The sequence below is a fragment of the Rattus norvegicus genome, chromosome 5 (assembly GCF_021556685.1).
Source record: "Rattus norvegicus strain SHRSP/BbbUtx chromosome 5, alternate assembly SHRSP_T2T, whole genome shotgun sequence".
NCBI classification, from domain to species: domain Eukaryota; kingdom Metazoa; phylum Chordata; class Mammalia; order Rodentia; family Muridae; genus Rattus; species Rattus norvegicus.
This window is the reverse complement of record NC_141538.1, coordinates 155,702,821-155,727,658: the sequence shown is the minus strand read 5'-3', so window position 1 is coordinate 155,727,658 and position 24,838 is coordinate 155,702,821. Positions and strand designations below refer to the sequence as shown.

The 24,838-nt window shown below is 53.8% G+C and overlaps 1 protein-coding gene and 1 long non-coding RNA gene across 4 annotated transcripts in view; one reads left to right on the top strand and one right to left on the bottom strand.

The window, feature by feature from the left end:
* Positions 1 to 24,838, bottom strand: part of Hspg2 (heparan sulfate proteoglycan 2) — a 101,161-nt gene that overhangs the window by 60,299 nt on the left and 16,024 nt on the right. For all 3 annotated transcript variants that reach the window (XM_087549397.1, XM_087549396.1, NM_001427438.1), the window contains 5 exon segments: positions 8,089 to 8,224; positions 6,958 to 7,002; positions 1,918 to 2,027; positions 1,764 to 1,822; positions 1,343 to 1,503 (listed from right to left, as the gene is read on the bottom strand). In XM_087549397.1, coding sequence (XP_087405523.1) covers positions 1,343 to 1,503; positions 1,764 to 1,822; positions 1,918 to 2,027; positions 6,958 to 7,002; positions 8,089 to 8,224 — 511 coding nt within the window.
* On the top strand, positions 19,977 to 21,974 carry LOC148006115 (uncharacterized). Its single transcript, XR_015621267.1, has 2 exons — positions 19,977 to 20,095; positions 20,835 to 21,974. It is a non-coding gene; the product is annotated as an uncharacterized LOC148006115 (long non-coding RNA).

Genomic DNA, 24,838 nt, shown 5'->3' with positions numbered 1-24,838 from the left:
ACGCTGAGCCTCCAGGCCTGGCTTCTGTATCTAACAGCTGTGTGACTTTGGGACTTTCCTGTCCTTTCTGGGCCCAATTGTCTTCTGTTTCCCATACAGCATGGCTTCCGTGACAGCAGGACACAAAGGGGCCTAGTTTACATCTCCATCACTGTGAGCAGCTGCTTTTCCCTTCCGAGTCTCAGTTCCCTCATCTTAAAAACAGGAGGAAAACTTCATGGAACTTGGGAGGCCTGAGTGGATGCTGGGTATCAGGGCCTTATGTATGGGGCCTGCCTCTATTCACTTGGTGCTTGGGAAACGACTGATGAATTTCAGTCACACAAACACATACACAACAAGATGAGTGTATGTGTGTGCAGAGTGTGTGTGCCTTTGCATGTATAGATGCATATCATGAAGGCGTACATGCATGTGATGTGTGTGGGTGTGGAGGCCTGAGGTTGATATTGGGTTGTCTTCCTTGAGCTATCTTTACCTTTTATACCGTGACAGGGCCTCTCTCTGGAATCAGAGCTTGCTGACTCTGTAGCCCAGCTAGCTTGCTCGCCCTCAGGATCCTGTCTCTGGCTCCTGACAGTTGGAATTACAGGTAGGTTCACACCCTCCTGGTGTTTACATGGGCACTAGGGATCTGAACTCCAGTCCTCAAGTTCTCCCTGAAAAAGTTTCTTCTTTCTTTTTTGTGGTGGGGGGAGGTTGAGACATGGTTTCTCTGTGTAGCCCTGGCTGCCCTGGAACTCACTCTGTAGATCAGGCTGACTTTGAACTCAGAGATCCTCAAGCCTCTACCTCCTGAGCGCTGAGATCAAAGGTGTGGGCCACCACCACCACCACTACCATCACCGGGCTCAGCAGAAGGTTTTTGTTTTGTTGTGTTGTTTTTGTTTTTGTTTTTTTTTTTAATCTCCCCAGCTCAACAACTGTTGTTTTACTGGATGCCAGTGTCTTTTGACTTGGGAGTGCTGCGTGAAGGAGTTTAATTTACTGTCAAAATACAGGGATCTACAAGGAGACCATTTCTGAGGTGCCACTTAGAGGAGACTATAAAAAGATGGTCGGGGGGGGGTTGGAGATTTAGCTCAGTGGTAGAGTGCTTGCCTAGGAAGGGTGCCAAGGCCCTGGGTTCGGTCCCCAGCTCCGAAAAAAAAAAAAAAAACAAAAAAAAAACCAAAAAAAAAAAAAAAAAGATGGTCGGGCTCAGGCTCAGGATGGAGTGAGCTCCTTGTCTCCAATGGTGTGCTGGCCCAAGTTAGGAAGGCCCAAGATAGAGACACCAAAGTGGGCCAGTTTCTGAGGAACTGGAGAGGAGGGGTGACCCAGGTCTGGAGGACAGGCTCACCTGTGCCCAGGCGTCGGAACTTGAACCCCCAGGGGGAAGTGACGTAGGGGCCGATGGAGCCACTGGAGACCACCGTATGCAGCACCTCTTGAATCTGAGATCCGTCCGCGTTCCCTTCAGAACCAACATCCAGCTCAACAAAGACCCAGCCATCCAGCTCCCTGGGGAGAAAAAGGCCTATAATCTGCACGCCTCTGTCGAGTTCCTTCACGACAATCAGCCCTCTACCTGGGCAGCCTGTGCCTAAGGTAGGGCCATTTCTGGTACTGAATACCCCGCCTTTGCTTTCTGAATTCCCATCAAGAATGACCCGTTCCTCTAGGACCCTCCCTTTCCCGTTCTTGGTACCCAGGTCCCTTCCCATCCTTGGCCACCCCTTCTGGTTGCCCCCACCCTTCCCATGTCCGGGGGTCCATCTCACTTGATGAACACCACACTGACAATCTGGTCTCCAGGAATCTTCACATACTCGGTCTCCAGCTGTGGGGGACACACCACCATTAGACACCTTCTACATACTCCGGTATTGCCCTGCCACCCCTGGGGAGCTCCCAACCCCAGGTACTCTAACCTACCTTCTCTACCACAGCCTCGGACACCTCTCGGAACTCCTTGGCATTCGCGTCCTCCAGCTGGGGGCTGTACTCAATGGACCGAGTAAAATTCACCAGAGCCCGGAAATAGACTATGGAAGAGAAGGTGGGGGAAATCATGAAGGACCGCGGCAGCCTGGCAGGTGGGAGCCCAGCAGACGGGCTGAAAATAAGAGGTTGGACTCCCACACAGGCTGTCACCTGTGTATCCACAGAAAGGCCAGCACTGCTTGTCACAACACAGCCCGCGGCAACCTGAAAGGCCTGTCTAGGACTCAGAGGAGGCTGGGTGGGAAGGGGCCATTTTGCAAGGCACTGGCTAGCATGAGGTTCACCACTTTATTGTGATGCTCTTTTCCAGTCAGTTCTTCATTCCTCTGGACTCAATTCAGCAGCCATAATCTCTAAGATGGCCACCTTGTCTGCCCTGGCTGCTGTGAGGCCACCACTCTGGGCTGTCACAGCACCCTTACTTTCCAAACTGGGAACCTTCCTTCCCTCTTCGAGCTGATTCTGCTGCATATGTCTGGGCCACCCAGCACCACAGTGACAAAGATCTGATGTCAGCTACTTCACACGCTGACCCCCCACTCAATGACAGTCTCATTCCTTCTTCAGGAAATGTGTGGGTAAGGGAGTCAAAGCTCTCACATCCCAAGACTGCTGTACAAGGTAAAGGGCGCTTGGCTCCCCCCCCCCCCCCCCCCGCACTGCTCCTGTGTGCAGAGCCAGCCCTGGGGAATGAGAAGTGTGGTCACGGGGTTGGGGATTTAGCTCAGTGGTAGAGCGCTTGCCTAGGAAGCGCAAGGCCCTGGGTTCGGTCCCCAGCTCCGAAAAAAAGAACCAAAAAAAAAAAAAAAAAAAGAAGTGTGATCACCTGTCACCCTGCCTCACCAAGGAGCTCCATGAGGAAATGAAGAACCCACCCATGCATGGAGCAAGTGCTTATCTGTGTGAGTCGTGATCAGATAAACACGTCATTCTGCTGTGACCATAACATACGACTGCTGTTTCCTTCAGCACCGGATACGTACAACACAGATTGCAGATTATAGCCACAGATTATCAGTTTGGCTGGAGTTTGGGTCACAAATCTCCCAAAGGACCACGGGTTGAAAGCTTGGTCCCCAGTCTGTAGCGATATGGGAAGGTAGGAAAGCACTTTAGCAAGTGCTTTCATTCAACTCCAGCCTCTGCTTGTTTTGTTGTTGAGAAGTGGAGTCTAATGGATGGAAATTAGGTCCGAGGGTCTAGCCTTACAAGGGATATTGAGACTCAGTCCTTCTTAGGTCACCTCTCTCTGTTTCTCAGACACCAGTAGGTGAACCAGACTTCTCTGCTAAACACTCTCACTACAGTATACTGTGCCAGCACAGGCCCAAAGCAGGAGAGCCAAACGTCCCTGTCCCTGTTCTGAAACTCCTGAAACTGTGAACCAAAGTAAATCTTTCTTCCTCCTACGCCTCTAGTGTTACATCACAGTGACGAAGAGCAGGGCAGCACAATGTTCTTGAGTTGAAAATGTGGACTGAACTCTCTAGTGTCAAATGAATCGGACATTTGTATGTATACGTACATGCATACCCATGTGTACACACACATATACATACACATAGCACCTGACAAACACATGCACATCTAGCAGATGCCAGACAAATATATGCACACATGCAAGCAGGTACACATGCCCATGAGCACATGTAGGTGAGAAGAAGACACGGAGGGAGTGTCTCGCTCTATCGGTCCACCCTCCTCCCTTGAGCTGGCATTTCTCACTGAACTGAAGCCCTGGAGATCCTGTCTGTGCACCTATCACAGTTGGGGCTACAGGGCCTGGGAGCCAGGACAGCCTTTTTAACATGAATGCTGGGAATATAAACTCAGGGTCTCATGCTTAGGCAATAAGTGTTGTTTTGTTTTGTTTTGTTTTGTTTTGTTTTGTTTTGTTTTGTTATATAGCCCTGGCTGTCTTGGAACTTACTATGTAGACCAAGCTGGTCCCAAACTCACAGAGATCCAGCTGCCTTTGCTTCCCGAGTGCTGGGATTAAAGGTGTGTGATCAGCAAGTGCTCTTATATTCAATAGAACTATTTTCCCAGCCCGTTTGTCACTGTCTGAGACAGGGTCTCAGATTCTGGGCTACTCTTGCTATGAAGCCAGCAGAGGGAGGAGGGATGGGGTCTCATGTAGCCCAGATAAGATCAGATTCAATATGGATCCAAGGACGAGCAAACTTCTGAGGCTCCTGCCCCTACCTCCAGAATGCTGGGATCAAAGGCACGGTGCCATCATGCTCAGCCTCCCAGTAATTTCTTAAGTCCCTATCGTGTACAGGATATTTTTTGTGTCTCGTGAATTTCAGCACACGTTATAAATATCAGGTTATTAAGAGCCACCGAGTAATCTGGAGTGTGTGCACAGTGCTAGAACACTCCCCAGCAATGTGAGGAGGTAGGGCGGCTCACTAGTTAATGACCCTCCTGCTGGAACAGAATGCCTCCCAACCCCCAATAGCCTGTGACATTTCTGAGCTCTAATGCTGCACCTGCAACCTGAGGCCTACACTGACCATCCCAAGGGCCGCTGTGAGGATCCACATGGTAACTGGAGCACAGCAAAGGAGCATGGTTGACAATAACTTCTAATTCAGACCCCCCAGACAAGCCCTAGGAAGAGCCCTAGATCAGAAAAGCATTCAGGTAAGAAGCAGTATGAATGAATGGTCTACTGCGGTGTTCTAAGACAGGGGTACAGCGATGGACTCATCAAACGGAAGGTTCCATGCCCAGGGAGACCATCTTCCAGTTGAGGGGAAAAGGAAATAAACCAAATGGGTAAGAATGTATGGACTAGGGGTTGGGGATTTAGCTCAGTGGTAGAGCGCTTGCCTAGCAAGTGCAAGTCCCTGGGTTCGGTCCCCAGCTCCGAAAAAAAAGAGAGAGAAAAAAAAAAGAATGTATGGACTATAGGAAATTGGGGGTCAGGGAGAGAGCCTGCTAGGGTGGGGAGAATATAGTTTTCTATGGAGGTTCAAGGAAGACGTCTCTTTGAAGGAAAGGGGTGAGCCATAGGCAGTGTCTGTGAGAAGGCACTGTACACAGGGGAACGGACAAGTGCCAAGGCCCTGAGACTGAAGTGTACGTGTGACATTTGGTCAGGATGTATGTGACATGAAGGTTGGGAGGTGTCTTCTACTTTACTTTCAATCTTTTGGGCCTAGAGGTGCACAGCCCCCAAGCCAGGGTGTTCTCCCTCTATGGCTCGGGCCAAGAGGGTCCTCAGGGTCCTGTGCCAGGTGCAGGAGTGGATCCTACCCCGTGAGGGCATGCTTGTGTCTGCTCTGAACCACAGCCAATGGTGGGGCTGGGCTCCTGGGTGCTGAGTGGGTGGGGCTTATGGGCGGAGGGTGGGGCTGTGAGTTCCACCACAGAGGCTTCTTGTGTGCAAGCACAGAGGCCCATTGAGAGCCCCCACCCCGGCCCCTGGCCTCAGCCTACAGCCAAGTTCGGGTGAGGAGGCCAGGCCTCTGCCCAGGAATGTGCCCACTCCTGAGGAGAGTGTCAGAGTGCCACAAAGCCCCTTTCTACCGGGGCCTGGGAAGGGCTGGAGTCCTGCAGCCTGACCCCTCTCCTTGTCCCAAGGCAGAGGCAAGGCAGGGCAAGCACCCCGAGTGGGTAGGCAGCCTGTGCCGAGGCCCCACCCAGACTGAGATTGCTGGACCTCTGTGTGAGGCTGCCTGGGGGGAGGGAAGACGGGGTGCTCTGGGCATCTGCCCTGACCAGGCCTCCCCCACCTGACCTCCTGACCCTAGTAAAAGCATTCACTGAGATCAGAGGAGGAGAGGAGGAAGATTAAGCTGCCCCGAATCCTGGTAAGTGGGAGGCATACACCCCTAACCTCTAGTGGGCACCCCAGCTCCAATCATCCATTTCTGCTCAGCAGAGTCCATGATTGGGCTGAGTCTCCAGGTTGGGAGCCCTTAGATGGACAGCAAACCAGCCTGTACAGAGGTTCAGACAAGCTGCTCCCAACTCCAGAGCCTGGCTGCATCCTGGGCGCCACCAGTAGAGGAAGAAAAGCAGGGTCCCAGTACCATGTTCCAATCTGGAGCCCTTCTGGGGAGTCCCAGGGACTGGTGTGGACTCAACTTTTCAGAGAGAGCCACCTCTGGCCTCCTGTGTGACTCTTAGCCAAGGTGGGCTGGACAGAGGACCACAGGGAGGAAAAAAAGACTGACTATCAAGGATGAGCTGGGAGGGAGGTCTGCAGAACAGTGACAGACAGGCAGGAAGAGCAGGGCCAGCAAAGGAGACAGAACCAGAGACGCCGGGGAAGGGACACACAGAAAACAGAGTGGGCCAGCTGAGAGCAGAGAAAGCTCTAGGCAGTGGCAGATGGGCAGATGGGGAGGACAAAGGGAGAGGGAAGGGACAGTGGCAGAAGTGGGGAGTCAAGGAGCGAGTGGACAGAAGTTACCACAGGGATAGAGAAACGGGCAGTCTCCAGGGCAGGACCACCTGATAGGCTGGTGAGGAGAGGAGTGAGGCAGCCAGGGGTGGTCTATGAAGGGCATGGTCCAGATGAGGCTGGAAGCAGCTGAAAAGCTACAGGTTTGCCAGTCTGCCAGGGACATCTCAGGGGCTGGGTTCTAGTGTCAAGTCAAGGGGGACAACCCGAGCAAGGCCCTATCAGAGTCGGGGCAGCCATCCTTGCCTGGACAGGAAGGGCGTCAGTCCTAGGCAAGCCCATCTGATAATGTACAACACACCTTGGGCATCAGGGCACACACCTGTGCCTCCCAGATGGGACTAAGCCCAGCCGCTGGGCCATACCCCAAGGGCAGCCAGCTGTGCAGAGTTGAGGCTGGAGGGGTCAGGCCCATCAGCACTTGTCCATCAGTTCACACAACTGCCATTCAGCAGGAAGGGGACCATCTCCACAGGGCCCTTGGGTCCTCTGCCCCAGAGATGAGGCCTCTGCAAACCAACAGGCCTGCTCTGGGGATCCCCTCAGCAACTTACCCATCTGGAAGTCCCCACTGCCCAGGTCTCCACTGCCGAGGCCATCTGCAAGAAAAAGTGAGTCTTAGATCATCAACAACAAATACTCAATGGGTACCAACATGGTGCCAGGCATGGTAGGCTCCTGGCCCAGTGGTGAAGGGTATTCGAACACAGGACAGCCATCTCACCTACACCCCATTCCTCACTACTTTGGAGACCTCCATCAGTGTATGGCCTGAGGTCCCAAATTACAGGGACCATCTGTCCAATGGGTGGGGCCGAGGAGCCAGGTCAGTCTGACCTTCAAATGGGGACAAGAAGGAGTAAGATGTAGGTATGACAAGTGTCCCCTACTGTGAACTATCAACTCTTCCCCTTGGGTCCTGCTGGCCCCAGGGAGTAGTGGCCAGTCTAGAGTCAGAGAGATGAGCTGACCTGGGATCATGAGATCGGGGGTTCAGGACATACACATTCACATCTTTTTTTTTTGTTTGTTTGTTTCTTCTAGTGTGTATATGTTTGTGACCACATACAGTGTGCCACCGTGAGCAAGAGGAGGCCCTAGCTGGTTCCTTCTACGATTCCGGTTCTCGAGATCGAACTGTAGTCGTGAGACCTGGCGGCAAGCACCTTTACCCGCTGACCAATCTCACCAGCTCTAGTCTATTTTGTGCGTGTGCTGTCCTTAAAATAAGACTTTTTTTTTTTATGCATATGAGTACACGGTAGCTGTCTTCAGACACATCAGAAGAGGGCACCAGATCCCATTACAGATGGCTGTGAGCCACCATGTGGTTGCTGGGATTTGAACTCAGGACGCCAGGAAGAGCAGTCGGTGCTCTTAACCGCTGAGTCACCTCTCCAGCCCCCGTGTGTGTTGTTCGTTTGTGTTTGTTGTTGTTGTTGTTTAAGACAAGGTCTCATTTACGACAGGCTGGCCTCGAACTCATATATAATGGTGGCTAGCCTTGAACTCCTGATCTTCCCTCCTCCACCACCCAAGTTCAGGAATTAAGTTGGTGTATACCACGGCGCTCAATATATGGGCCGTCTCTTGAGGTCCTACCTGGGGTGGGTTTCATAGAACTTTCTGCAGCCAGGACTGTTCCTGGAAAGACTCCATCCCTAGTAGGGGGACACACGGCTCACCTCCTGACGCATCATCAGCCAACAGGTCCTCATCGTCAGAGAGGTATGAGTAGGTCCAGCCATACCGGCTCGCTGTGACAGTCTCTGTGTCCTCAGGAAGGGAAAGGCCATCATAGGCCCTTAGCCCCTGTGTCACCTATGGGAGATGACAGCCCGTGAGTCACCCTCTCCTGTCAACTGCCAAACTCTAGGGCCCTTCTCATTTCAGAGGGGACCCAACGTTCCATCCCAATAGCCCCTCCACAGTTGTTAGATTCACGATGGCTGAGAGAACCAGGAGGAGTCACTTTTTGTAACTCAGCTACCCAAAGACCCACCCACCCCTTGGAGGCCTCGGAGCCCAATGTTCAGATTCTCAGGGATTCTCTGGATAAAGCAAAGAGTAAAAGGAAGGTCATTTGGTAAAAGGTGGCTTCGTTGTCATTGGAGGATGCAAGGGGACACCCAGGACATGAGAGTAGGCCAGCGGACACAGGTAGATATTAGGCAACCTGAAGAGACATGAGCAGGTAGAGGAGTGGCCAGTTTAAGTGTGGAGGGGACATGGGCAGAAGGGAGAGAATTGATGTAGGCTTTGGTGACGGTTCCTCCCTCCTCTGGCCCTTGGCCTTCCACAGCTCCTCCCTCCTCAGTCCTTTGGCCTTCGCCACCAGGTCTGGTGTCCAAGCCTGGCTGCAGGCAGCACATTCCACTGCTCAGAACACGTAAAGCCCTGCAGCTAAATGCTTGTGTCTGAATGGAGGCAAGACAGACATCAACTCCCCGCGACCTCGGACTAATGCTAAGCTCAAGTGCATCTGAGGCATCTGTCCTGGGAGAGCAAGGGGGAGGTGTGGGACAGCGGCAAAGCACAAGGCTAAGCCTGGTGCCTATGACCCAGGCTCTCCCAAGAAATGGCTGTGGGCAGTGGACGCCTACATCCGCTTGGACAATATCTAGATGTTTTCAAAGGCGTTGTCCAGGTAACTGAGAGGAAAACACCCAGGGAGCCCAAAGACTGGGAGGCCCCAGACGCAGGAATTCAGTATTCAATGACCCCAGGACAGTCCCAAATCCCTGGTGAAAGGGCTTCAGGCACTGCCAGGGCTCGGTGGTGTCTGGACAGAGGGACACAGTTCCCTGTGAAAGCCCCAATTCTATACAGTCCATGTCCCCCATGACTAATGCTACAGGGCTTTCTGCCACAGTGTCCTTCCTTGTCTGCTTTCTGGAACCAACTCTTGTTATCCTTTCGAGCTATGTTACTTAGCCGTTACCCCAATAACTGCCCAGAAACAAAACCGCACGCACGTTTAGTCTGGTATATCGGCTCACACCTATAATCCCAACACTTAGGGTGGGGCAGGAGAATCAGTTCAAGGTGAACCTTGGCTGCACAACAAAGTGGAGGTCAGTCTGGGTTACCTAAGACCTTGTCTCAAACACACACACACACACACACACACACACACACACACACACACACACTCTGCTGGTCTTTCCTTCACTGTGTGTGGCACTCTCTCCCACCCTATGTTCCCATAAGTAGACACAAAATCCCTGGGTCTGTCTTATCTGCTGCCAGTCCATCCACACGGGAGCTGAGGCTCAGTCTAACTGCCAGGCACAGCCATCATCTGTGTGTGTGTGTGTGTGTGTGTGTGTGTGTGTGTGTGTGTGTGTGTGTGTTTCCAGGACTGAGCACTACTTGATCACTTTGTGTTTGCCCCACTGCTGAGCCTAGGATAAGAGCTGTACAGCCCTCACCTGACACCCTGGTATGACCTACTGCCTGATCCTCATAGGCAAAGAGCCGTGTCGCTACCAGATCCCTCTCTCCCAACTACAGAAGGGCTCATTCCTGTCCACAGTGGTAGCCAAAGGCTTGCGGACTATGTCCCCACGCAAACAGGTATGTGACCTCTGAATCTCCAGGACTGGTAGCCAAACACAGTGGGACATGTCTCTAATACCAGCACTTAAGAGGCAAAAGCAAGGAGGTCATGAGTTCAAGGCCAGCAGGGGTCTTGCCTCGAAAACACGCAGTGTCTTGTCTCACTGATACCGGCACTTGTCTTCTTCAACATGCAAGGCCCTGGGTTTGGTTCCAAGTACCATCATCACCAAAACACAAAAGCAGAACCACCCTCCGGGGTTGGGGAAAATAGATTACTGGCTCCTTCTCAGAACCCCAGTGGCAGCTTCTCATCCCAGGTTTGACAGAGCTGTGCGTACCCAGGAGATTCTGGGAGGCTTGCTTAAAAACAAGACCAGAGGTTCTGCTTCCTTCCCTGCCTGGGAGCAGAGGTGGGTGGAGGAAGCAGGGCCTTGATTGATACAAGAGGACTAAGAGGCTAGACTTGGGGCAGGGACACTGATTAGGGGCACAGGAGAAAGGGTATCCTTGGGTTCTCTCCAGGTAGGAAGAGTCGGCATCATGCTCACACCCTCCCAATGACTGTTCAAGCAAGGCCACGGGGGCTAAACACGAGGTGCACAGATTCCTGGCACCACTTAGACACTGCTGTCTGGAAAGGAAACTCTAGCTGGTAAGTAAGATCCAGGGCTTCTTGTAAGGAGGAAGGGGGTGGAGGGTAGGGGGAGTAGCCTGGAACTGGACAGGAAATAGCAAAGTGAGATTCAACAAGGAAAAAAAACACGCCGGGAACACACATCTGCAGGAAGGCCAAGGGTACAGGGCACTGAGTCAGAAGTCCCCCAGCCGCAGACACTCAGGTTAACAGTGCTGGCTATCTCCCCTGTAGCTTCCTCCCCAGTGTCGGAGTAGACAGGGGGCAGCCAGGGCCCTCAGGGAGAGGCAAGACAAGCCAGGGGCAGAGACTTGGTTTGCAAAGAGCTGTCTGTGCAGAAGCAGCTGGGTTTCACATCTGGGAGGGGGAATAGAGCCAGAGGGAAAGAGGCTCTGGGAAGAGCAGAGCAGGGCTGAGCACCTGATGGTGGAAGGAGCTGGAAGGACAGTGAAGCATGGGCTGAGCCCCCACTCACTCATAGAGTGCTCCCTGCACACCAGAACCACCTGAAGCTGGCTGCAGGTGCTGAAAGGCTGGGAACAGGGAAGAGAAAGATGGGCTTAACTGTAGGAGCTGGAATTTACCCTGGTGGTCTGGTTTCCAGACCTAACGTCTCACGAGTGAGTGCTAAGGACCCTGAGAGTCCCCCCTTTCACATAGTGCACAGAACCGCAGCTCACAAAGACCCTCTGAGCTCTTCCACACAGACCTTTGCCTGCATGGGGCTGACCTGGGCTTCAAGTTCTTCCCTAACCAGGCAAAGCCAAGGCACTGGGCTAGACCTCATAGAGGCTGCAAGGCCAAACAGGATAGCAGTACCAGAATGCACAGGGCTACCCAGACTCCATCTCCAACCTGACCAAGTCCCCTGAATGGCCCAAGGGGGTGCTGGGCTGGCAGCAGCCTGGGCCTGTGCAAGTGTGTTCCTTAAGTCTTAAGGAGGGCCATGGGTAGCTCCAAGGTCAGAGGCAGAAATAGAACCCAGGCTTCCTGCCCTGTAGCCTGTCTCCGGCCATGCGGGAGCCCTGCTTCCTCCCAGAGGAATGGGAGTACTCAGGCAGGGCTAGAGGGAGTTCTGAGCCAGCAAGGAAGGAGCCAAGCTGAGAGGGGGATTTTCCAGACCTCTAAGTTGCTGGGGGAAGGGGAGTGGCTGACTCATGCAGGCCAAGGCCAAATTCTGCTCCTAACATTTAGGGAGTAACTCCATGAGGCAAGGATATAGGGAGGGTGGTCCCAAGTGACGGCTATCCTCTGAACCCAAGCAGGTGACCAAAGAAGAACTTCTGGGAGGCAGCAGTCTCAAGCCCTGGGTGTGTGTCCAGGTTCTCCTGGCGAGGACAAGGGACATCCGGAAATACCTCTAGATCCAACACCTAGAGAGGTCCAGAGAGACAAGGAAAGAAGGGACAGAAAGCAGACCATCCTCTGCAGCATCCATGAGGCTTTGGAGGGAGTCGTGGCTGACTAGGATGCTCTCGGAGTGAAGAGACAAGTAAGGCATAGAAACCAGGCAAGGCCTGGAACATGGGGATGCAGGTACACACACTGGACAGCGTGTTGGGCTTCCACAGTGTTGAGTGTGAACCTTTCAAAGGTTATACCACAGATTGCTTCTAAGACTGCTCCGATCAGGGGCTGGGGATTTAGCTCAGTAGTAGAGCGCTTACCTAGGAAGTGCAAGGCCCTGGGTTCGGTCCCCAGCTCCGAAAAAAAGAACCAAAAAAAAAAAAAAAAAAAAAAAAAAGACTGCTCTGATCAAAGCTGTGGACCCACAGTGAGAGAGGACAATAAGAGCCAGAAGGGTCAGGGAGGTGACCCAGTGGGAAAGATGCTTGCTGACCAAACATGAGGACCTGAGTTCAGATTCTACACACGAGTACGTGCGCATGCACGCGCGCGCACGCACACGCACACACACACACACACACACACACACACACACACACACACACAGACCCAGACTTCATCCCACACACTATGTAGAGCAAACCATTCATCATTGCAGCATCCCCATAGGACTGATGTTACAGCAACACCAACTCTGCACCTGTTAAGAGGGAAAATCCATCCAGTCTTGGAAACAGAGTCCCGCTGTGTAGCTCAGACTGGCCTAGATCCTCCCGCCCCAGCCTCCCAAGGGAGGAATCATAAACATGTCCAACGATGCCTTGGGTTTTTCTTTGGGAGGGGAGGTTTGCTTTGGGGGAGGAGGGTTTTATTTTGTTGTTTTGTTTTTGTTTGAGACAAGGTTTCCCAGACTGGCCTCAAACTCACTATGCAGATAACAATGACCTAGAATTCGTGATCCTCCTGCCTCCAGCCCCACAATGTTGGAATTACAGGAATAAGACACTGTGCCCGGTATGTTTTTGATTTTGTTTGTCTTTGAGGCAGGGAGTCACTGTGTAGCCCTGGCTGGTCCCTGGCTGGTCGTGAACTCACTATGTAGACCAGGCTGGCCTCAGATTTCAGAAGATTTTTTTGTCTCCGCCTCTCAAGTACTGAGTTTGAAAGCTTGAGGCACTGAAAGCAGCTGAACTACCAGATTTTGGTGGCCCCAGGTCCCACGGAGGATGTCACCTCACAGCTGCCAAGTACTCTGTGTCTTCTTTCTCAAAGTCAAAAACTTCTGGATTCCCAACTCCATCCAATCCCAGGGGCTCCCATCCTGCCTCTGGGAATGTATTCCCATTTTACAAGTGAGGACATGGAGGTTCAGAGGACAGTGTGAACCTATCATCAGGCAGGCTGGTGTTAGCATTGTGGACAGCAGCCACTCAGTAAGTGTTGACGCGAGGACAGAGAGGAAGGGAGGGTGGGTGTGGCTAAGGCAAGGTGCTGGCGGAAGGAAGGCAGGGCGTGAGCTCCCTGCCTGGGCTCACCTGCTGGTTTGGAATGAAGGAAGCATGTTAAAAGACGGAGCCTAGGCCCGGGTGAGCCACAGAGCCGATTTTCGGCTCCAGCTACCTGCCAGTTCTGAGGCGAACCGAGGCTGGGGAGTGGGGTGGGAGTGGGGTGGGAGTGGGGGTTTCTCTGGAGACATTCTTCTCATGCCTTGGGTGGCCAGCTCCCAGCCTCCTCTGTCTTCATGGCCCAGGTCTGGAACTGAGCCCCATCCACCCCCACAGCTGGTCAGGAAGTTCTGAGCCCCTCCCCCTCCAAGCAGTCCCCAGGGCAGCTATGGCTGCCCAGGGCAAGACTCCAGGCATCTGGGGCTGGAGTGAGCTCACCTCATCAGAATCCAGAGACAGTGGGGGTGGGTCTGACCACTTGCCTCCTTCTCCCATGGTCCATATAGCCACAGCCCCAAACCTCAGCCCCTCTGCCGTGACGTGGGTTCCTAGGAAGACCCCTACAAGTACCACTTGCCCTGCTCCAGCTCAGACCAGAGGGACGGGGCCAAGACGCCCCCTCCCCCACTGCCCAGTGTCCTGTCGAGGGCAACAGACGGCAGAGGGGAAAGGAATCTGTCAGGGCAGCAGTTTGCAGTGCAAACTGCCAGGGGCGGGTGAGCAGAACACAAAGGCCCGAAGGCCTTTAATCCCCTGGCAGTCTGAGAGGGGCGCCGGGCCGGAAAAGAGGTGGCTGTGCCTTCTCTGGCAGACCCATGTGCCCGTGCCGCTCGGGAGGACTGCCAGCTTCTCACACTTGGGACCTCAAGGCGGCAGCAGGACCTCTGCCAGCCACTCAGCTGGGAAGAATCCACCCCCCCTAAAGAAGGACAAGGTTTGACGAGTGCCGCTGTGCACGGACGGACTGTATAAGACCTAGAGAGAGCACTTAAATCCACATCAAGTAGTGGAAACTGCAACTCACATGGAAGGAAAATAGGCACAGAGAGGTAAAGTAACCTAGCAAGGACACACAGCTAATGGGAGCTACATTTGAAAATCGGCTCCAGGCTTACCTGCCATTACTAGCTCAGCAACAGGGGCCAGGAGACACCTGCTTGACTCCTGACATCTGATCCCCCAGGCCTGAGATCTGGAAAGGCTACATACCAGCCAGGAGACTAGGGAGCACTAGCTAGGGCAGTAGGAAGCACCAGCCAGGGCAGCAGGGAGCACCAACCTGGGTATGGGGAGCACCAACCTGGGTATGGGGAGCACCAACCTGGGTATGGGGAGCACCAACCTGGGTATGGGGAGCACCAACCTGGGTATGGGGAGCACCAACCTGGGTATGGGGAGCACCAGCCAGGGCAGGAGGGAGCACCAGCCAGGAGACTAGGGAGCACCAGCCAGGGTAGCAGGGAGCACCAGCCAGGGCAGTAGGGAGCATCAACCTGGGCAGTGGGGAGCACCAGCCAGGGCAGTGGGGAGCACCAGCCAGGGCAGTGGGGAGCACCAGCCAGGGCAGTGCGGGGCACTAAGAGGATCAGGGCTTGTGGCAAAAGCCCGGGAAGCAGGAAGTTGGGGCCGGAAACTTTTCGATGTAGCTTTGAACAGCATTCATGGCCTGTTGTTTTTCCTTTTAGCAGCTTCATGGGGTCCCCATCATCTATGCACAAGGTCCGCACTGGCCCACTTCAGTTGCTGTGAATGCCAGGAAGCTGGTGACTTTTATTACTATTTTGTTTTGTTTTGTTTCAAATTATTTTACTTTTTTTTTTTTTGAGACGGTTTCACTATAAACTCCTGGCTAGCCTGAAAGTGTAGAGCCCAGACTGAACCCCTCCTGTCTCAGCCTTCGGAATGCTGAGATGCCAGGTGTGCACCACTGTGCCTGGCGGGCACCTGGAGCCAGGAGAAGGGAGCACAGTGGAGGCAGAAGTGAGCACGGTGGACTCTGAAGCTGGCTAGCCTCACCCTAGGAGGCCCTGAGGTGCCCGACGCCCCAGCACCCCCTCATATAGTTAGGCTGGCATCCATGCCCGTTTTCTTCTGACCAGACAGGATAGGCGAAAGCATGAGATCCCTGGATCTCGGGAGACTTGGGGGGTAAGGTAGGGAGAGCCAGACCTGCCCATTCAAACCTGATTTCAGGCCACCAAGCCTCATTCTAGATGGGTGGCCCTGGTTTTCCCAACTATTGAGAGTGTCACCAGCCAGGTCTGCCCATTAAGACTGAATTCGAATCACCTCGAACTCCACTTCCTGAGTTCTGTTCTGCTCGGCCCATGGAGAGGGGAAGCAAACCAGGTGCGACACATAGGCCTGTAATCTCAACACCTGGGAGACAAAGGCAGAGGGACAGAACCGTAGTGAGTTAGGGGATAGCCTGATCTACATAGAGAGTTTCAGATTGGTAGGATGCACAGCAAGACCCTGCCTCAACAGCATCAAAAACAAGGGCGGGGGATAAAGTTCAGCTGACAGAGTATCTGCCCAGCATGCACAAAGCCCTTAGATTCAACTGCCAGGGCCGTGTGAACTGGGTACGCTGTAGCACCCCTGAAATCCCAACACCTGGGAGGCAGAGGCAGGAGGATCAGGAGTTCAAGGTCATCCTCCGTTATGTAGTGAGTCTGAGGCCAGCCTGGACTACATGAGCTCTCTGAGCTCTGTGGGGTCCAGACTGCCAACCCAGTGATGACCACGCAGTGTGACAAGGGGTGTGACAGGGAAGGACAGAAGGGTACACGGAGAGGTCCCTCACTTAGCAAGGGGGTAGAGGGAACTGATCTGGAGAAGTTTGGAGTGAAGTGGAGGTGGGGAGGCAAGAGATAGGCTCAGAGTCGCTTGGGGAGGGTCTGTGGCATGTGGAGGGGTGGGAGGAAGAGGTGCAGAGGGGCATTCGTGAGGTGGAGGCCATCAGGGAAGCCACATCTGGGCTTTTCCCACTTCCAAGTGCTTGGCCCTCAAGTGCGCGTGAACTCTGAAGGCTCCCGTTCTCCACAGACCCTACACTTCCTGCAGGCTCCTTAAAACATTCCAGGAATAGGCCTCTCCTGGAGACCAGAGTGCTTCCCCTACAGCTCCAGGGAGCACAGTGGAATCTCTCCGGGAAGTGCTCCCACCTCAGCCTCAGGTCAGGTGTGGTCAGGGCTGGCAGTGAGAACAGCTCCCAGTCAGAGCTACCCAGAAGAAAGGTCCCTGGGGGCTGAACACTCTCTGCCAAGCAGAGCCGGTGCCAACCGCCTGCAGCGTTCACGTGCCACCTCCTGTTCACAGCCTGCCTCACATCTCAGGTTCGCTGGCTCCTGGCAGCCCTGCTGCTGTGTGGGGCACTGGCCTGGCAGATTCTGAGGGCAGTCCTGCCCAGCTGGGCCTGTCCACACCTGCAGATTCCTCTAAGGAGGCTGGGGTATGTTCCCCAAGCTTCTATACCAATAACGAGAATGTCTACGCCCTAAACCTATTGTATCAGGCCCTCTTTGCTGCCTTCAGCCCACCGAAAGGTGAGAAGAAAAGTCCTCACTGTGGCCACCGGTGGATGGACAGAGGGACAGGCAGACAGACGGACACACACACACACACACACACACACACACACACACACACACACACCTGCCAACCTCCTGTTCCCATTCTCTTTCTTAAAGCTACATCACCTTCTCCAGGCTACCCCCCCCACAAAAAAAACGCTTAGCCTCTTCCTACCCCAGGGCCTTGGCACTTGCTGTGTTCTCTTCCTTAGTCTCTGTACCCACACATTCCATCAGTCACTCCTCCCTTCCCCCGGTTTCTGCCCAAATGTCACCTTTTAGAGACCTGTCCGGGTCACACTCCAGCTCTGGAATCCATGCTGGCTCCCTCTCACTCCCTCCCCATCCTCTGGCTCTCACCGACTACTCCATTCTGTTGACACATTTATCTGTCCATCCTCCCCTCTACTAGAAGGTGCCACCAAGACAAAGCCTCTGCCCCTGTGCTCTGCAGCTCTTTCCCATGCAGCTCTCTGTCCCTGGTAGGTGCTCATCATAGTTGTTAAATTCAAGATTGGACAGGGGTGAGGTATGCTGCAGAGATGGCCCAGTGGTTAGAGCTGCAGAGATGGCCCAGTGGTTAGAGCTACAGAGGTGGCCCAGTGGTTAGAGCTGCAGAGGTGGCCCAGTGGTTACAGCTGCAGAGATGGCCCAGTGGTGAGCTGCAGAGGTGGCCCAGTGGTGAGATGGAGAGGTGGCCCAGTGGTTAGAGCTGCAGAGGTGGCCCAGTGGTTAGAGCTGCAGAGGTGGCCCAGTGGTGAGACTGTTCAGTGGTTAAGAATGCATTCTGTTCTTGCAGAGGACCTGAGTTTGGGTCCCAGCACCCATATTGGACTATAATTTCAGCGTAGGGATTAGAGCCCTCTGCACATACCTCCACCCCGACACCTGTACTCATATGCACATTCCCACATATGTGTAGTTAAAATAATGGAGAAAAAAACCTTCTTAGAAATAAAATTTCGGGGGCTAGAGAGATGGCTCAGCGGTTAAGTACTGGCTGCTCTTCCAGAAGTCCTGAGTTCAATTCCCAGCAACCTCATGGTAGCTCACAACTGTCTGTAAGTCCTGTTCCAGGGGACTCTGACACCCTCCTGTAGACACACGTGCAAGTCAAAACACCAATGTACGTAAATAAAAATAAATTAAAAATAAAATAAGAATGTCAACCTATGTTTTTATTTATGTACACATGTGTATGTGTGTCTGTGCAAGCACCTGCCATGTGTGGTACGGGAACCCAGGAAAGACAAAAGAGAACGTTGGATCCCCTGGAGTTAGAGGGGATTAGAAGCTGCTTGATGCGGGCGCTGGAAACTAAGCTAGGATCTTCTGGAAGAGCAGAAAGGACTCTTCTTACTCACAGAGTCATCTCAGTACAAACCACAAATTTTCTTTAAAAGGAGGAGGGGTTATTTACCAGCAAAGAAACTGAGAGTCGGCTCACCCACAGTGACAGAGTTGTAAGACCTGAGACTTGAACTCAGGACACCTGGGCACAAGCCTAGAAGGAACTCTACATCACCAATCGCACCTCCTGGCATCTCCTTGACCCTAGTAGCTGGGCTTTCCTGCTCAATGCCCACCTCTGGGGGACAAGCAGTTATCAGCCTCTGAAGAACATCCCAAGGAGCAGGCAGAGGCCTCAGAGGTGAACAGAGCCAGCTCGCCCACTCTAGGCTTTGTTCAAGACAGCCCAGGCAGCGAGACTTTCAGTATGGCTGCCCTGAGCATCCAGCACAGGAAAAAACAGGCTGAAGGGAAGCTGGATCCTGGGCCGAGGAGGCCAGCATCCCTGCCCTAGGATTTCCTCAACTGCTGCAGGAGGGGAAGGAAGCAGCAGCAGGCTGGGCACATAGATGCTGCAGTGGAATGAACAAGGGTCTCCTGTGTCCTCACAACGCGTGCCCATACTAGGGGATGGTGGCCCTGGGACAGCAGTAGATATAAGAACTATGCAGACAAGCGTACCAGCAAAAACCTGGTGTGAGAAAACTTATTTACCAGTTCCCAAATGTGTGTGACTTGGAACTTTCCTCCATGCAAAGCTTCTACTGTCCCTGGCACCCACATTGGGCCACTCACAACTGCCTGTAACAGCAGGTCCAAAGGAACCCAACCTCCGTGCCCTCTGAGTTTCCTTCTGGCTTTAGCACACGAAAATCTCAAAACCTTAGGATTCTAAAATCCCAGCCTGTCTCTCCCCTTCACCAAAAGAGGGCCTAGGGAGCAGAGTGTTTGGGGAGACAAAATCAGGGCAAGCCATGTCACAGGAGCTGAGCTGGGGTCTCCCTACCCTTCCTGCTTCAGGCAAGATGAATTCATGACAGCAAGAGGGAACAAATTAAATATACATCAGAACCCAGGGAAGGCGGGCAAACAAGCCTGCAGAGACACGCTCGCTGGTCAGTCAGAGAGTGGGAGCACATTTCAAACTTCCCAGTGGTCCATGGGAAGCAGGAAACACCACCTGTCCGGGATTTCACGTCTTGTTTCTTAGAATAAACATAAACATTCCTGATACAGCGGGCAGTTGTCTCCAAAGGATGAGGCTGGTCTGGCGAACTCTGCCTTCCTTGCATAGCAGAACCGGCATTCATTCCCTCACAGCCCTCTGACAGAGACCCTTTGAGGCTGAGTTCCAGGGAGTTGAGGGAGTGACCTCCCCTACACCTCAGCCCAGCATCCTTGTTCTGGGCAGAATCGCCCCAAACCTAAACGCAACCGGTGCCCAAAATAGCCAGAGCTGGCAAAGGTGCCAGGAGGCCCCGGGCGGGGGGCTGGGCTAGATCTGCCCACAGGAGGGTTCTGCAAGCCAATGCACATAGATCCCTCACACACAAAGGGGCATGTTACGTTACTCCAGGCACGCAGGCCTCCCTGGGAGTCCCCCACCCACTGGCTCCCTCTTTGGCAGCTCGCTGCTGCCCTGCCCTTCCCAGACCTTCCTGCAGGAGGCGAATGGAAAAGCGTAAGCAGAAATGCTGAACCACCATATAGGGAAGTATCCCAGACCTCCTGCCCCCACCTCCAGCCGCAGCCTCTCTCAGGACCTGCTAGGCTCTGTCAGCTCTCTCTCTCTTTCTCAACCTTGGGCTGAGACAATGGGGACTATTCTGGGCATCGTGGGGTAGGTATTTAAAGACCTGGCTGGGCCTCCTCCCTGGGGAACGAGAAGCCTTGTCCTCCAGAAGACCTTCCTGAGCTTCTTACTGCCTGGCCCTCAATGGCTGCTTCCCCTAACGCTCCCAATAATCTCTTTCCCTAGGGCTAGGGCCCTAGGAATTGGGCATTAAGTTGTCTCTCACGCTCAGCAGCAGTAGCGAGTCACAGACCCTCTGAAGAGCAGGGTTCTAGGCCCCGAGCAGGCATCTACCCACGATCTCTGCGTCCCAGAGCTCTCATCTGCAGCCCCGATGTGTGTGGATCACAAGACCCACATATGGAAAGCCGGCTTTTGCGGTTAACATGGAGGCATGTCTCTATGTGGGCTACAAGAGGAGGGGGGGGGTAAAATGTAAGCAAGGAGTCGGGGACGCATGGGTGATTTTTCACTCTTTTTTCCCCAGCACCTGGTACACAGTAGGTGCCAAATATTTATTGAGCGCTACAAATGTTTGTAGGATCTGTCTGGAACTCCTGTAGAGTGTACAAGTGGCTAGCATTGTGTGGGAGCTATGCTGCCTGCTCTGCGGGTGAGCCTGGGCTAACTACAGCCATAAACCCATTAGCTCATATAATTGGCTCAGTTCCGAGAGCACATAAGCAAGAACATGGAATTCCCATCCCACATGGTTGATCAGTTTGCCTGAGTGTCCAAGCTGGGAAGTTTCTGTCAGTGTGCCTGAACAGTTTCTCCTTAAATGCAGGAGCAGAGGCCACTGGACTGGGGGAGGCCAGGAGTCAGCAGTTAACGGTGGCCATGGAGCTCTGTGACTTTGAGCCAGTCACTTCGCCTCTCGGAATCCGTTTCCTCCCACAGAAAAACAGGACATGCATCTCTGTCTCTGTCTTCAGATCTTTAGCGGGATCAAAGAAACTCAAGGATGTGATCATGCCCTGCCCTCCCCCTCGCCCCCCACCATGAGCGCCAACCTCTTCCAGAGGGAGGGCTTAAAAACTGATGGTGGGAAGCTACCAGGAGGAGACTCAAAGCCAAGCAGCTCATGACAGGGCTGGGCTGCGCCCCAGCTGAAGAAGAAGAGCAGCCTGGGAAGTCACCTCTGGCCTTCCTCTGTCACCCTTCCCGGCTGACAGCTGCTGGGGCTTTAGGGCCAAGGGCCCCACAGGCAGAGGACGAGGAGGAGGTGGCGCTAGCTGGCCAGGGTTATCTCAGTCCTCAGGCAGCCACTGCCCAAGTCCCAGGGGCCTAGTTAGGCCCACTGGCTTGGCTGGGGTGTCAGGCACACTGCCCCATCCACCCCCAGCCCTTCACCTAGTTCTGGAGGAGACTGGCAGAGAGTGGGGGGTTGGAGCAAAGGTCTGTGGGTGGAACATGGGCTGGGGGCCCTATTGGCTCCTCTGCCCACAGTCCCTTTGTCCTTTGTGAGCACTTTTATGGGGGTCCTTCTTAGAGAAGGCCACCTCAGGCTCACTCAGCTCTCTACTCCTGACCAGCTCTAGCCCACAGGCCTCTCTCCCTCCTCTGAACTCTTACATACCCATAATTAACACTGACCATATTTTCCAAGGCAAAAACTCAAGAAATTGTAGAACAAAGGTTTCTGGGCTACTCCCAAGTGCCAGAGGCAGCTTGGGAAATGTAGTTTGAACCCAAAAGCGATCATAATACTGAAGCATGTTAACACATCTAGGGAAAGGTTAATGTATTAAATATATTCTCCTAATGAATCAAAGCCATCCGGAGCAATGGCCATATACCACTTCCCACCATTATACCACTGCCTGGCAACTTTCTAGCTGTGTGGGTCTGGGCGACTCACTTGGCTTCTCTGAGCCTCTGTTTCTCAACTAGACAATGGGAATAAAAATGACCACCTCGTTCAACAGAACAACCGAAGGGCTTTGTATCCCACGGTCTTCCCCTCTCTTCCTTTCCACTCCTCCCTTTCCTCAAACCCAGCAAGAGTGTGAGCTACGGAACTGCCAGGAAGAACAACTCCTGTCACAGGGCCACAGAGACTTCTGAAGTATCCCCAGAATGAGGGGCCACCAGGGCTGGAAAGGATCGTCGAAGCGGATATCCTTCACTTATCAGAATGGGAAGAGAGGCACAGAGAGGGGGCGTAAACATGGTTAGAGTGACCAGCCAAGGTTGGTGGGCCTGTTCAAATCTCATCTCATGTCAGCACCGCTGGCCGCCAGAGAAGCAGCATTTGAGCCTCACATTCTTATTTCAAAAGCCCCAGCAGCAGCGGCAGCGGCGCGGCAGTCTAGGGCAGTCTAGGGCAAAGCGTGGTGCAAGGAGAAAAGCTGGCTCTGGAGAGGAAGAGCCTGTCCCGGATGTGGTGGGGGAGGAGGAGCCGGGAACCGGGCCCCTTGACTGCTAACACAGGACCTATTGCCTTCCCTAGTCACCCTGCAGATGAGAGCTCTGAGAGGAGGAGCAACTAGGGCTGGGGCTGGGGCTAAAAGGGGACCCGAGTCTCAATCACCAAGTCACCAAGCCTCAATCTCTAGGGCTATAAGTGTTCCCTCAAGCACGCTGTTATGCTGGACAGGCCCCAGACAGGCCATCCCAGAAGAAGGAACGAAAGGAATGGCCAGCAAGCAAGGGGTGCCCGTCCTTGGCAGGGAGAGCTACATTGCCAGGGACTCCAGTTACCGGAAATGGTAAATCTCCCTGCCGCCTGTCACCTCTGACTAGGAATGTCTGCGGCTGAGGGAGGGAGGGAGGGAAGTGTCCTGTCCACCTGCCCCTAAACACCCAAGAGACACCAGGGACCTGGGCCCACCCTCTGCTCCCTGCTCTGACCTTGGCACCACAGGGCAACTATTATTCCGAGACAGAAAGCCCTGCTGTAACTGGTAACTGACCAGTCCCAGGAGAGAAGACACCCCAAGACATGGACATCACCCCTAAAGCTGCTCTGTCAGATCCAATTATAGTAGAGTCTGAGCACCCAGTTGAGGTGAAGGCCCTGACTTGTTAGCCCAAAACACGGGACAGCACAGTATGAGTTCCTGGGTTGGACCATGCGGGGAAGTTACTCCAGCATTTTCCGCTCTGCACTAGACACAGAGGTTCTGAGAGCCCCCTGGGGGGAACTCTATTTAATTCTTAAAGATGAACTCAGAGCATGAAGGACTAGGCACTAAAGCCAGCCGGCCAGCATGCAGAGGAAACAGAAATCGGATAAGGACAAAGCATGCATCAGCCCTCAGGGAGCTGACATTAGCTGGAGAGAGAGAGACCGTAAATTAACACCCTAAAAGGCATGCATCTGTCAAGTGGCAGAAGAAGAAAACTAACATCCAGGGAGTGGGCAGAGAGTAGTCTTGGCCAGATGAGTACAGATCGTTAAACATGCCTGAGGGGGAGGGGCGCAAAGGGATGAAGGAATGGGTGCCAGCGATGAGGAAGGACATGGACTGTATCAGCCCAGAGGCAGAAGGACCCTGAGAATGCTCTGGAAACTGTTAGGGCGCAGGTCTCCTAAGTGTACAGCTGCCTGGGTTGCCGGGTGTTGCTCCCACCCTGCATTCCCATGAGAATGTGGAGGGGTCGGGGTTCCACTTCCTCCCCAGAGAAGGGCTCCTCAGATCTCTGGTGGGGAGGGACGGACAGAATGGGTAAAAAGTGCAGAAGGCAGTGGGGTCAGAGCTCTGATTTCCGCCCAGGCCAGCCTGGGGCTCTGAGAAGTTGTCTCTTCTTGACAGGCCCCACGTCATGGACCAGATGTGCTCCTAATGGGATGAAGGGACAACCGGATGAGGTGGGGAAAAGATAAGAGGACTGAACATCGGATGAAAAAGACAAGGAGCTGGACCTCAACTGTCCTAATAACCTAGACCAAAGCTCCCCGGTGACAGGTACAGTGTGGGGTTGAGACCATACCATCATGAACTGCCAAGGGTGGTCTCCAGCCTGGTTCCTAAAGGTCCACAACTCTGCCTGTCTGGGCCTTGTCCCAGCTCAGCACCCAGGACCCAGCCACAGGTGGCAGACATGGCCCTCAGCTCCAGGACTCAGCCCAGGCCCAGCGCCCCATGCTCCGGAGCAGTCTTTGTTACCAGCGTGCCAGAGCAGACTGGCCCTCACGGGCACCAGGCCAGCACAAGGCCTAGCCAAGTGCAAACAAGACTCTTAGCGCCCAGGTCCAGGGGCACTGGAGCGGGCAGGATGCCCACTGCCCCTGTCACAACAGGCCATCCTCTCCAGCCTGTTGAGGGACCCAGGCAGTAGACACCCCCGCTGGGAGTTCAAGACACAGCAGAAAGCCACCCCTTCCCGCCCCACCCTCCCTGCACTGGGAACCAGGAGTGGGGATCTTGGAGACTAGTGATGGAGGGTCCGGATGCCAGCAGCTAGGCAAGGAGACCAGCAGAACAAGCAGAGCCAGGCCCAAAGAAATGGAGAGCCAAAGCATGGTGCCACGTGGTCACAGATTTGTTACCAGTATGATGCCACACCACAGGGAAGGGTGAAGGGACTCTACCCTAGCGGCAGTGAACACACTGGGGTTGCCGCCCGCCTTACAACAGTGTGAGGCTCCTCTGAGGACTGGGTGGCACCAGATGGGACAGAGAAGTATAGATGATGACCCAGGCAGCCCCTAGCTGAAGACATACAGTACTTCCCAGAGCTTGCCAAGATGGCAGGTCCTGTTCCTGAGTCATCCAGCAAAGGGGCCGCTTACCACGTTTGCCTGCCCAGGATTTGTCACTAAGCAAGCGAGCAGAGACACTGTGT